The following is an 11,769-nucleotide window of genomic DNA, read 5'->3' as shown; positions in this document are numbered from 1 at the left end:
AAATGACCGACGTCACTAGGTATTTACCCAAAGGATACAAACATAGTGATCCAAAGGGGCACCTGCACCCCAATGTTCATAGCAGCAATGTCCACAATAGGCAAACTATGGAAGGAGCCCAGATGTCCATCTACCGATGAATGGATAAAGAAGATGTGGTCCATATATACAATGGAATATTACACAGCCATACAGAAATGAAATCTTGCCATTTTGCAATGATGTGGATGGAACTAGAGGGTATTTTTTTTTAAGATTTATTTATATACTTTGAGAGAGTGAGAATGAGAGAGAGAGAGTACATGAGAGGGGGGAGGGTTAGAGGGAGAAGCAGGCTCCCCGCCGAGCAGGGAGCCCGATGCAGGACTCGATCCCGGGACTCCAGGATCATGACCTGAGCCGAAGGCAGTCGCTTAACCAACTGAGCCACCCAGGCGCCCGGAACTAGAGGGTATTATACTGAGCGAAATAAGTCAGAGAAAGACAAATACCATATGATTTCATTCATATGTGGAATTTAAGAAAAAAAATGGACAAACATAGGAACAAGGAAGGAAAAATAGAATAAGAACAGAGAGTGAGGCAAAGCATAGAGACTCTTGACAAGAGAGAACAAACAGGGTCGCGGGGGGGGGAAGTGGATGGGGGATGGGGTAACTGGGGGACAGGTATTAAGGAGGACACGTGATAGAATGAACACTGGGTGTTATATGCAACGGATGAATCACCACATTCTACCTCTGAAACTAATAATATGCTATGTTAATTCAATTGATTTTAAATTAAAAAAATAAAGTACAAGAAAATAAAACCACAGAAAAAGAAAGAAAGAAAGAAAGGAAGAAAGGAAGGAAGGAAGGAAGGAAGGAAGGAAGAAGGAAGAAGAAGAAAGAAAGAAAGAAAGAAAGAAAGAAAGAAAGAAAGAAAAGAAAGAAAGAAAAGAAAGAAAGAAAGAAAAAAAAAAAAAAAAAAAAAAAAAAAAAAAAAAAAGAAAGAAAGGAAGGAAGCAAGGAAAAAAAGGAAGGAGAAAGGAAGGAAGGAAGAAATGAATTGGCGGTGTCAGTAGCATGGGGATGCAGCGTCTACAAGTGTTGGAAGAGACAGGCTGCCCACCTAGCCAACCTACAATTCCAGAACGGAGAACACCCTTCAGCACCGGAGGTGAGAAAAAGACATTTCAGGCAAGGAAAAGCTATTTATCACCAACAGATGGGGATCACAGTCCCCCACAGTTCATTTAATTACTGTATCAATGTTAATTGCTTGGTTTTGACAGATGTAGTGCAGTCATGTAAAATATTGACGTTGGGGAGACTGGATGAAGGGCATAGCGGAGCTCTCTGGGTCTCTGCAAGTTTTGCAAGTTCTTTGTGAATCGAACATCATTCCAGGGTAAGAGGTTTGTTTAAAAAATGTTATCGAACAAATAAATATTTTCCAAAAAGTAAAAAAAAAAAAAAAGAAAGAAAGAAAGAAAAGAGAGATCAGTGGTTGCTGGGAGGGCAAAGGGAACATGAGGAATCTTTCGGCTGCGATGGAAATCTTCACGAGGATGGTGATTTCACAGTGGCCAGAGCTCATTGAATTGCACGTATTCTTGGATGGGGTGTGTTGTATGTAAATTATGCCTAAATAAAGCTGATGAAAAATCACTAATAAAGACTACACAGAAAGGGGGGGGTGGAGGATTTTCGTGCATGGGAGGCATCACCCAAGTGGACAAGGGCTGAGAAGCAGAACAGGGGACGAGGCCACGCGGCCAGTGAGCAAGCCTGAGGCCACAGAAAGCAGGCAATGAAGGCTCCTGCATCCCCCAGTGTTCATAGCAGCAATGTCCACAATAGGCAAACTATTTTGGGGTGCCCCCGATCCCCCTACAAAGCTGGGATGGTGTCTGTGGGGACCTGGAGTCACCGGGGAGACCAGCAATCTGGGCCTTGGGTGTGTTGGGAGTCAGCCCCTTCCATTAGCACAGTTTGGGGGTGCAGAGACCTGATGGACAGGGACAAGGAGCGATGCTGTGAGGCACGGGGACACACAGCCACGGAAACAAGAAGCAGAGGAAGAAGAGGAAGAGATCCAAGGCGGAAAAGTGGGCGGGCGAGAGAAAGACAGACGAGAGGCAGAGAGATCACAGGGCGAACACACAGAGAGAGTAAGATCAGGAAGTTGCGAATTCAGAAGACCGGCTGGTGTTAGTCATTTTTCAGGAGCAACCATTTTTTGGCTTCTGTTTCAAAACACGTATTCTTGGCAGCCCTCAGAAATGGGTGAATAATTTCAGTTCACTCTTACGACAAAATGGAAGTTTCTGGACTCTGGCTTAACAACGGGAGAGCGTCCCAGACTCCTTGACCAGGGAGACCTCTGGGCTTTACCCCCTTAGCCCCATGGTCTGCAAGGCCACGGAGATAAGACTTAACTCGTCACCGTCAAAGTGAGAGCCGGGTTCAGCATCCAGCTTGACTCTGGGGAATCCCAACTTCCTTTAATTTCTGGCTACGTAGCCTTCACATACTTTTCATTTCTTTAAGGCACTTAAAGAAATTCTTAAGATCTTGTATTAAGCAGTTTTAGGTTTTTAGACACAATTATTGTATTTTAAGGTGGAGTGCAAGTCCATAGACTTAGTCTGAACTTTTGACAGAAAATCTAGGATTATTTATTGTTTACTTACTAAGAATTCCGGGGAGAGGTGGTCCTAGGGTTGGTTTAGCAACACAGGGGCCTTCCACGGATCCTAGACCGTGTCCCTATCCACCCTAGCTGTTTCTGCTGTTGTGTTCAAGCCTGTTGCCTCGTGGCTGTGAGGTGGTTGCTGCAGCTTCATCCATCACATCATCATGCTACGCCTCCCAGGGAAGGACAGGAGTAAAGAGGGCAGAGGTCTCATGAGACCCTCCAATATTAAGGGAGAAATCGGATTCCCAGGTATTGCGGTATATTCTGCTTTCAGCACCATTGGCCAGACCTGGTCATGTGCCCCACTCTGGACCAATTACTGCAGACGGGATTGCTAGATTGCCTTAACCCAGACTTCATTCCACGGCCACCCCCAGCCCCAGGCTTCGAGCACAGCCACTCCAACAGCTCTGTGTTCCTGTTAGTAAGGGAACCAGTGAGCCGTGACTGATGTTTGGCCACCAACAGTGTCTGCTGCAGCCACACCTCGGAGAAGTGGCTCTTCTTGCCATCAGGGCAGTGGACACGAGAACGCAAGCCCCATCTGGCCCCAAGCCTGAGGTCTGTCTCATGACCATCCCACCCCTTTAGGATTTTGCATGTGCTCAGGGGCACCCTACCTTTCGCTGGTTCCAACGGCACTGGGGGAAAATGGGAAGAGAACTCACGCTAGCAGGATGTTTTTAAAGTTCCCAACACCTGACTGAGAATTTAATGAATATCATAACATTAAAGACTTGGAGGAGGTTCGCCTGGGTGGCTCAGTCATTAAGCGTCTGCCTTCGGCTCAGGGATATCCCAGGGTCCTGTGATCGAGCCCCCATCAGGCTCCTTGTTCAGTGGGGAGCCTGCTTCTCCTTCTGCTTGCCCCCCCCCGATAAAAAAATAAAATCTTTTTTAAAAATTTAAAAAAATAAAGACTTGGAGGAGGATTTTAGGCTTCCCATTTTAAAGATGAGGAAACGGTGGTGTAGGTGGCATGTTTTGCCCCAGAACAGAGGGTTACTTTGTGTTAACAAGTCAGTTTGTTGTACAGTCCATGTTCTGCCTTATCCCAGAGGTTGACAATCAGGTTCTTACCTCAGGCGTTCATCTGGGGGCGAGTTCAGCCTCATCCAAGCATGTTTTGGACGTGAACTTCCTCACTCTCATCAGTGAGAGAAGTGGGAAGGGCAGGAGAACATTCTTCCCCTTGTGGGAGGCGGCTGATGTAGAAACCGCATGATGTGCCCAGCTGACTGACACATCCTGTCAGTTGCAGGCTCTGTCGTTCATCTATCGGCTCCAGGAGGGTGCAGGCTGCAAGGGTCTGGGCATGTCTCCCCATTTGACCACCGTACTGGCCCTTGGTGCGTCCTGGAATGGAGGCAAAGGGTTTGAGGGACAAAGGGGGTGGGCGGTAGACTTGGGGAGGGGGCCTGCTTCCCTTCCCAGTCCTGACCCCAGTCCAGAAGACTTCGGGACGCTCAGAGAGCGACGTGGATCAGCACCCTCAGCTCTTGCCCCGGACCTAAGTCACACCGTGCAAGTTTAGCCTAAAAATGGTCTCCTGGGTATGGGGACGAATTCAGACTCCAGAGGGGTTGGTGGAGGGGAGAAGCATCTATTTGGAAGAGGAGGCCGGGGGCTTGTCTCGAGACTATTTCAGAGCAAGAAGGACTGGCGCAGCCCCTGAGGAAACCAGGGATGGGCATTCTCTTACCAGATCTTCTCTTCCAGCGCTCTGCCTGGGCCTAGTGCTCCAAGCACAGGAAGGTGAGTCTCCCCCCATCTCCTTGCACCCAGAGGCAGCTCTGGATGGTGTGGTGCTGACCTGGGAGGGCCTGGGAGGAACCCTGAAATTTACCCCAATTGCAAACAATCCCAAATGTATGACCCTCCCGGGTCTTCCCCACTCTCCACCTGCGCTCCCAACACCCCTAGACAATGGAAACCCCACAGGATTAGGCTGAACCCAAGGCTCTCCCACACAAGCCCAAACCACGCCCCCGCAGCATCCCTTGGGCAGAGAACATGACAGTTGCCAAGGGCAGAGTTCCAGATGCCATCCTTGATCCCAACTTCTTTACCTTCAATACACATCACCTAGTGACATAATTTTAAATGATAATTTTAAAATTTCACTTACATTTTTGAAATTTATTTTTCATATTTTTTTTTGGGCAAAATAGTAGCGTTTTAGAGCCCTTTCACCATTTCTGTTCAGAACGAGTGAGACCACACGCCGCTCTTTGGTCTGGATCTGTCCTGGCCTCATGCTGTCTGGCTCATCACCTCCAGATACCTCAACCCTCCTTCTTTCTCAAACACGCCATTTCCCCCTCAACTCCGGACCTCCTCACATGCTGACTTCTCTGTGTCAGATGCCCTGGCCACCCTCTGTGCTCAGCGTGGGTGATTCACCCGGACCCTCTGCTCTCAGCTCAGATGCCTCTTCCCTCCAACCTCCCCGAGGACCCCTAGGTCCCCACACTCACCCCAAGGGCACTCATCACAGTCTGTACCTGTGGACTCGGGCAAGTGTGTGATCAGTGTCTGTCCTCCCTCCATACTTTCGGCCCGAGAGGGCAGGGGTCATGGGTGTGTTTCTCAGGTTTGTAGGACCAGTGGCACGTGGAGGGCATCTGTACATGGACAGATAGTACTAAGATATAGTGGAAACAAGGAAGGAAGGAGGAAAGAAAGAAAGAGAGAGAAAAGAGAAAGAAGAAAGAAGAAAGAAAGAAAGAAAGAAAGAAAAAAAAGAAAGAAAGAAAGAAAGAAAGAAAGAAAAGAAGAGAAAAGAAGAAAAAAAGAAAAGAAAGAAAAAAAAAAAAAAAAAAAAAAAAAGAGAAAGAAAAAGAAAGAAAGAAAGAAAGAAAAAAAAAAAAGAAAGAAAAAGAAAGAGAAAGAAAAAAGAAAGAAAAGAAGAAAGAAAGAAAGAAAAAAAAGAAAGAAAGAAAAGAGAAAGAAAGAAAGAAAAGAGAGAAAGAAAGAGAAAAGAAAGAAAGAAAAGAAAGAAAGAAAGAAAGAAAAGAAAGAAAAAAAGAAAGAAGAGAAAAGAAAGAAAAAGAAAGAAAAGAAAGAAAGAAAGAAAGAAAGAAAGAAAGAAAAAAAAGAAAGAAAAAGAAGAAAGAAAGAAAGAGAAAGAAGAAAGAAAGAAAGAAAGAAAGAAGAAAAAGAAAAAAGAAAGAAGAAAGAAAGAAAGAAAGAAAGAAAAAAGAAGAAAGAAAGAAGAAAGAAAGAAAAAAAGAAAGAAAGAAAGAAAGAAAGAAAAAGAAAGAAAAGAAAGAAAGAGAAAGAAAGAAAGAAGAAAGAAAGAAAGAAAAAGAAGAAAGAAAGAGAAAGAGAAAGAAAAGAAAGAAAGGAGGGAGGGAGAGAGGGAGGAAAGAAGGAAGGAAGGAAGGAAAGAGAGAGCAGGCAAATGAGCAAATAATCTCTCCCAGCTCCTGCCTCCATGAGGGATTTTGTAACTTTGATGCCGTCTTCCTGTTTCAGGGCTACAGACCCTCTCTTCCTCCGCCACCAGCCTCGCTGAGGCAGATGGGGGTTTTCAAGAACCTTAACAACAAAGAAATAGAGATAAGGCTGAGATGCAGGTAGAAAGTACAGAGCAAACCCAGAAACAGGTGACCCACAGAGGACTTGCTTTGGAGACAGGAAACCTCTTCGACTGAGGTCTGTGGGACGAGATGAGCTGGTGCTCCGCCACAGCCCCCACTGGACTTCCCCTGGGGCTCTGCAGCCTGCCCGCCCCCAGCCAGGGCTAGCCAGGCCACAGTCATTCCTACAACCCCAGACTCCTGTTTCCCTTGTTGTCACAAACGACACGTCACCCTCATCCACTGTCTCTGTCCCAGCTCCCTCTGTCTCCCCAGAAAGTGGCCGTGGGCAGCGAGAGAGGCCACACTCCGCGGCAGACATGTCTGGGCGCCCAGCCTGCTCTGACATCTCCCTGTCACCCTGAGAAAAGCCCAAGATGTGACCGAGTCCCAGGGTCCTATATCAAGGGGGAGAGAAACTGCAGTGAGGAGAGTTCACACCCACCTAGAAGGGACCTGGCAGGGATGGAGGGGTCTCTTGGGGGAGGACGATGGAAACGTTCTAAAGGGGCGGTGACCATTGCACAGCTCTGCAGGCTTGCCTAAAAATGAATTGAGCATCTAACAGGGATGAATCCTGTGGTATGGTGACTTTCTCACAAGCGGACTCTGAGAGCCCACTCTGCTTCCCTCCTAGGGGTCCTGCCCAGACCCTCCATCTGGGCGGAGCCGGGCTCTGTGATCCCCCAGGGGCAGCCGGTGACCATTGTTTGCCAGGGACCCGCGAAGGCTGAGACATTCCGCCTGGAGAAGGAGGGAAATGACCTATACCCAGATGTGCAGAACCCACAGCATGAGACGCAGGCCAGATTCCCCATCCCCGTGGCGAGTGAAGACACTGCTGGGCTCTATCGCTGCCTCTATCATAACGGTGTCGCCTGGTCTAAACGCAGTGAGCCACTGCAGCTGAACGTGACAGGTGAGGATGCCTCTGCTCTGCCCTCAGGTTTCTCTGGGACGGGGTGATGGCCCAATGTGGTCTTCTGATGGATGCTCAGGGTTCCCATGGGTGCTCAATGCACAGACGAACCAGGCTGAGTGGGACAGACCCTGGGGGCCTCCGCCGAGCATCAGTCCCTCTGTCCTGGTCACAGAAACAGCCCACCCCCCCCCCCCACACACACACCTACTCCTCATCTGGTGAGTAACAGACCTCAGCCTGGGGGCATTGCTGAGGTGGGGGGGGCTCTGTGCTGGGGATCAGGCTCTAGGCCCAGCCGCCTGCCTTTGGCTTGGATTGGGAACTGGTAAAACCACAGTGAGGGGCTGCCACCTGCAGGGCAAAGGACACTCACTGGTGGAACTACCTCTGTACCAGGTGCTGTGAAAACAGTCAAAGCTAGCAGAGGCTGGATGTGGGAGGCACTCCTCTGACCTTCTGAGAACCCCCCACTCCTTTAATGTGCAAAACGATGCAAGTTTCAAGCCCAGGGGCACAAGGCTCTGAAGGGTGGAAGCAGCCCGGGGGAGGGAGGGGCAGAACTCGGGCTGTGGCCACCCCCTTGTGGGCAGAGTCCTACCCTTGGCAGCTCTGCAAGGTACAGAGAGACCGACAGTCTTCCAAACTATGGGAGAGAACGGGGCTCTTGATGGTTATGTCCCAACGGTGGCGTTAGGTCACCTAGAGGAAGACAGAGCCCCTCTCAGAGAATCCTGACCCCGCTGAGTGGGGGGCGCACAGGCATGCCCCCACCTCTCCCCCCTGCCCCATCTCTTGTTGTGAAGACTGAAGTTCAGAGCAGAAACCCCGCAGCCTTCCTGCCGGCATCAGGGTGGAGATTCCAGTCCTGCCTCGGAGCTCTGTGCCCGGGGACCGAAACCGTGCGTGCCCCAGTTTCCTCGCACGCAAAAGGTGTGACAAATTCCTGACCCTGGGGTGCAGGGGACGCAGGAATTGGTTTAGGCAGGGCACGGCGGTCAGGTCGCTGCCTGCTGAATGCCACGGCCTGAAAAAGTGCTGGTCTTACTAATACTGACCGTTTCTTCTCACACTTTCTTTGTATGCACCAGACACCCACCCACTGAGCGCTGGATGCACACGGGGAATGAGGAGAAAGGGTCCCTGAGCTCCCAAACGTTAATAGCATACAGTATTATAGATTATATAATGTGATACATTATATTATGTGTCATGTCTTGCTATAATTCATATATGTAAATACCTACCTTATAATAGTAAATATGTATAATTGAGATACAATTGAGATATATAGCTTATGCATTACAAGTAATCTTAAATGATATATCATTAAAATTATTCATGTAAATGAAATTATACACATAAGTTAAAACACAGAACTTAAAAATGTATTTATATTTATTTATATATTACAACGGGTGGGCTCCCAAGACAAGGTGTTGAGGGAGGGAAGTTCCAGGAGGTGAAGTTTTCTGCCTTTCTTAAAGGACATTGAGGACTCAGCCTCCAGGGCGACGGGAGGGAGGGGTCACTGTCCGGAAGAGGCGACATGGGGGCTCCACCCTGTGCGTGGAGGAGCCTAGCAGGACTCGGTTTGACCACCTGTGAAATGGACGTGTGGTACATGCGTAGAGCCAAGGGCCAAGCTGGTGCTGGAGTGACTGGCTTCAGGCAACAGGAGGACGTGGAGTCTTGGCTTCTGCACTCACAGAAGGGAGATTCGCCCCCATCGGGGGGCTGCTGTGAGAAACAGAAGACATCAGCGATGGGGATTTTTGCACGTGGGGTGGAAATCCAGAAGGAGGTGAGCAAGGGGAGGGTGGAGGGCAGCACTGTCCCACAGACCCTCCTGCAGGAAGGGCTCGCTGTGTCTCTGTGCCATCCTGCACAGTGTCATTAGCCAGGTGTGGCCCCTGAGCTCAGGAAACATGGCCAGTGCAGCTGAGGATCTGACTTTTAAATTTATTTAACTTGTGTTTCAATGGAAATCGTCCAGTGAGGTTATCACACTGGACAGCATGATAGGGCATCTCCATCCTCATAGAAAGCCCCATGGGCCTGTTCTGGAGGAGCCCCCTTTGCGGGGCAGGGGGAGTCGGGGAGACTCAGCCTTCTCTGTCCAGCTCAGGCCTTTGACCGTGCGCTCAATTCCTCCTTCCCAGGAGACCCACAGATGCACTGGGAGGACAGTAACAGTCCCGGTGAGTGAGGGGGACAGAGGAGCAGAGTGTGCTTCTTGGGGAAGGGGAAAGAATGGGCTTTGGGGTTGGTCCTATTCCAGCTCTGCTAAAGCCCTGTGGACAGAGGACTTCAGCATTCAGGACCCTGGTTTTGTAACGATGCTTCCCGTGTCACAGGACTACTATGCATTGCAGAGATTTTATACCTAGGTGTGTGTATGATCAGCACCCAGCATACCCATGGTAGGCAGTTGGTGGCCAATAAATGCACATCCCTGATAATCTGCTTCCATCTTCCCTGTTCCCCTAGGCCTGTCAACAGAGCGTGTTTCTATCCTCACTGGGGTCTCTGTGACCTTGTTCCTTTGTGTCTTCCTCCTGGTCCTCATCTTGCTCTATTATCAGCACCAGAAGAAACACAGTAGGTCTCGGGGAGAGGGTGGGGGTGCTGGGAAGAAGGGATCTCTTCTTAATTCACACCCCTGACTGTCCTCAGGCCCCCCCGGCAGCAAAGGTGAAGAGCAGAGGCCCCAGGAGAGGTGAGGTTCTTAAGACTGACCCTGGACCCCCTCCCAGTCCTCTGCCTTCAGGGAGGCCCCCTCAGTGCTCACTGTTCTTTCCCCTCAGGGTTAGCCCAGCTGTTGACATCCTAGAGAGGACACCAGGTAAAAGGAGGGACAGACCAGTGAGCGGGGAACGTTTGGGAACATTCTAGGATGTTCCCGAGGCGGTGCAAGATTAAAATCTGAGGCTGAGTTTTCAGGCAAACTTGCCCTCCAAGACCCACCTCAGAGACCTGACCCTTGTCCCCTTCCCTCCAGATCTGGCCGCAGTCGACAGACTTCCTGAAAAGGACGGGGAAATGCTTCGCACCCCAGTAAGTCCTTGTACCCATTACCAACTGCTGCATTAACAGATGCAGCTTGACGAAATGATCTCTGTTTCTTTGCTCAGCAGTTTGGAAGCAGATTAGCGGGGTGGTTCTGGCTCAGGGTCTTTCTGGATCAGGGTCTTTTCTGGAGGTGGCTGTGAAGATGTGCACCACTTCTAGGATGGCACTACCCCCCCCCCCGCCCCCCGCACGACTGTTGGCAGGATGCTCAGTTCCTCCCGGGCTTCTCCATGGCAGCTGGCCTCCCCAAGAGGGAGGGCCAGGAGCCACGTTACGCCCTCACTCTGCCATAGTCTACTGGTCACCCAGGCCAGCCCTGATCTTAAGTGGGAGGGAACTACACACAGTGGTGATTCCAGCAGGTGGGATCACGGGGGTCACCTGGAGGCTGGCTACTAGCCCCCCCTTCCCACAGTCCCCTACCCTCTCTTCAGCCACCCTGACTCACCTGGGTCTCTCTCTCTCAGACCCCTACTGCAGGAGGCCCCCCAGACGTGACATATGCTCAGCTGGACCACTGGATCCTCACACAGAGGACAGCCCAAGCCGCATCCCCGCGGTCCATGGAACCCACAGCTGAGTCCAGCACATATGCGGCCCTCGCCAGACACTGACTCCAGGCCCAGTTGGCCTCCACTCCTAGACACACAGGAAGCCATTCCTGCAGAAGCGTGAAGTGGCCGTTTGGAGGGCTTCCGGGTGGAATCATCCCTTTCTGGAAAGCCATGCAGTCAGATTTCCTGGAGGCAAGAACTGGCGTCAGGAGGCCTCTAATCAACATCTAGGAGATGCATGAACCATGCGGTCCCTCCTAAAATCCACTAGATCCTTGGAGAGAACGTGTAGCCCTTATTTCCAAAGACCCAGCTACGGACTCCAGACTCCTGGCAGTTTCCAGAGACTCAGCTATAGTCACTTGGCTGTTTCCAGAGACCCAGCTGTGGCCTCCCAGTCACACAAGTGATTCCAGGTGTGTCCCGTGTATCCCTAACTGCCCCCCAGAGGCTCTGATTTAATTGTCCACTCTAAAGGCCTTCCAGAGTTCCAGAGTTGACCTTGAACCTGCACTACACATGGGCAGCTGATAGCTGAGATGCTGTTTTCTGGATTATGCTTCTCTTTGTTCATCAATAAAAGTTTTCACAGCCCTCCCGCCCCCCGCCACAGTAGCCCTGCCTGGGGAGCTTGGTCCCAGTCTCTGCTCAAAGCTCCGAGCAGGGAACAAGACAAAGAATGCATTGGTGTTTTCTGAACTGAGTGTCCCAGGGTGGAATGAAAGCAATGCTAAGGAGACGTGTGCCCGAGTAAACGTGCAGGTGATACAACCCTACACTCCACACACACACACACACACACACACAGGTGATACAACCCTACACTCCACACACACACACACACACACAGGTGATACAACCCTACACTCCACACACACACACACACACACACGTCCACAAATGCATGCATGCACGCACGTACATGCAGACACATACCCCTACATGCACATGTCACAAATAT

The 11,769-nt window shown here is 50.1% G+C and overlaps 1 protein-coding gene across 4 annotated transcripts; it reads left to right on the top strand.

The window, feature by feature from the left end:
- Nucleotides 1-3,919: 3,919 nt before the first annotated feature.
- On the top strand, nt 3,920-11,396 carry LOC113936288 (leukocyte-associated immunoglobulin-like receptor 1). 4 transcript variants are annotated; one of them, XM_035725053.1, is made up of 9 exons: nt 3,920-4,031; nt 4,402-4,437; nt 6,901-7,182; nt 9,345-9,383; nt 9,673-9,783; nt 9,859-9,901; nt 9,990-10,027; nt 10,184-10,239; nt 10,722-11,396. In XM_035725053.1, exons 1-9 carry the CDS (start codon nt 3,998-4,000, stop codon nt 10,866-10,868), a joined length of 786 nt encoding a protein of 261 aa, XP_035580946.1. In that variant the 5' UTR covers nt 3,920-3,997; the 3' UTR covers nt 10,869-11,396. The 4 variants fall into 4 exon arrangements, with proteins under 4 accessions (XP_035580946.1, XP_035580944.1, XP_035580945.1 ...); XM_035725051.1 differs by adding an exon at nt 9,540-9,572 and having other exon boundaries at nt 3,951-4,437; XM_035725052.1 differs by having other exon boundaries at nt 3,951-4,437.
- The last annotated feature ends 373 nt before the right edge of the window (nt 11,397-11,769 follow it).

This window comes from Zalophus californianus, chromosome 17 (assembly GCF_009762305.2).
Source record: "Zalophus californianus isolate mZalCal1 chromosome 17, mZalCal1.pri.v2, whole genome shotgun sequence".
Classification (NCBI taxonomy): Eukaryota; Metazoa; Chordata; class Mammalia; order Carnivora; family Otariidae; genus Zalophus; species Zalophus californianus.
The sequence above is the reverse complement of the archived record's forward strand: the minus strand, read 5'-3'. Positions and strand labels throughout refer to the sequence as shown.

Coding starts and splice junctions, on each gene's coding strand:
- LOC113936288 (XM_035725051.1), top strand. CDS start 4,224: ATGGTCTCCTGGGTATGGGGACGAATTCAGACTCCAGAGGGGTTGGTG. Junction 7,183..9,344: donor ACTGCAGCTGAACGTGACAG/GTGAGGATGCCT, acceptor CCTCCTTCCCAG/GAGACCCACAGATGCACTGG. Junction 9,384..9,539: donor GGAGGACAGTAACAGTCCCG/GTGAGTGAGGGG, acceptor CCCGTGTCACAG/GACTACTATGCATTGCAGAG.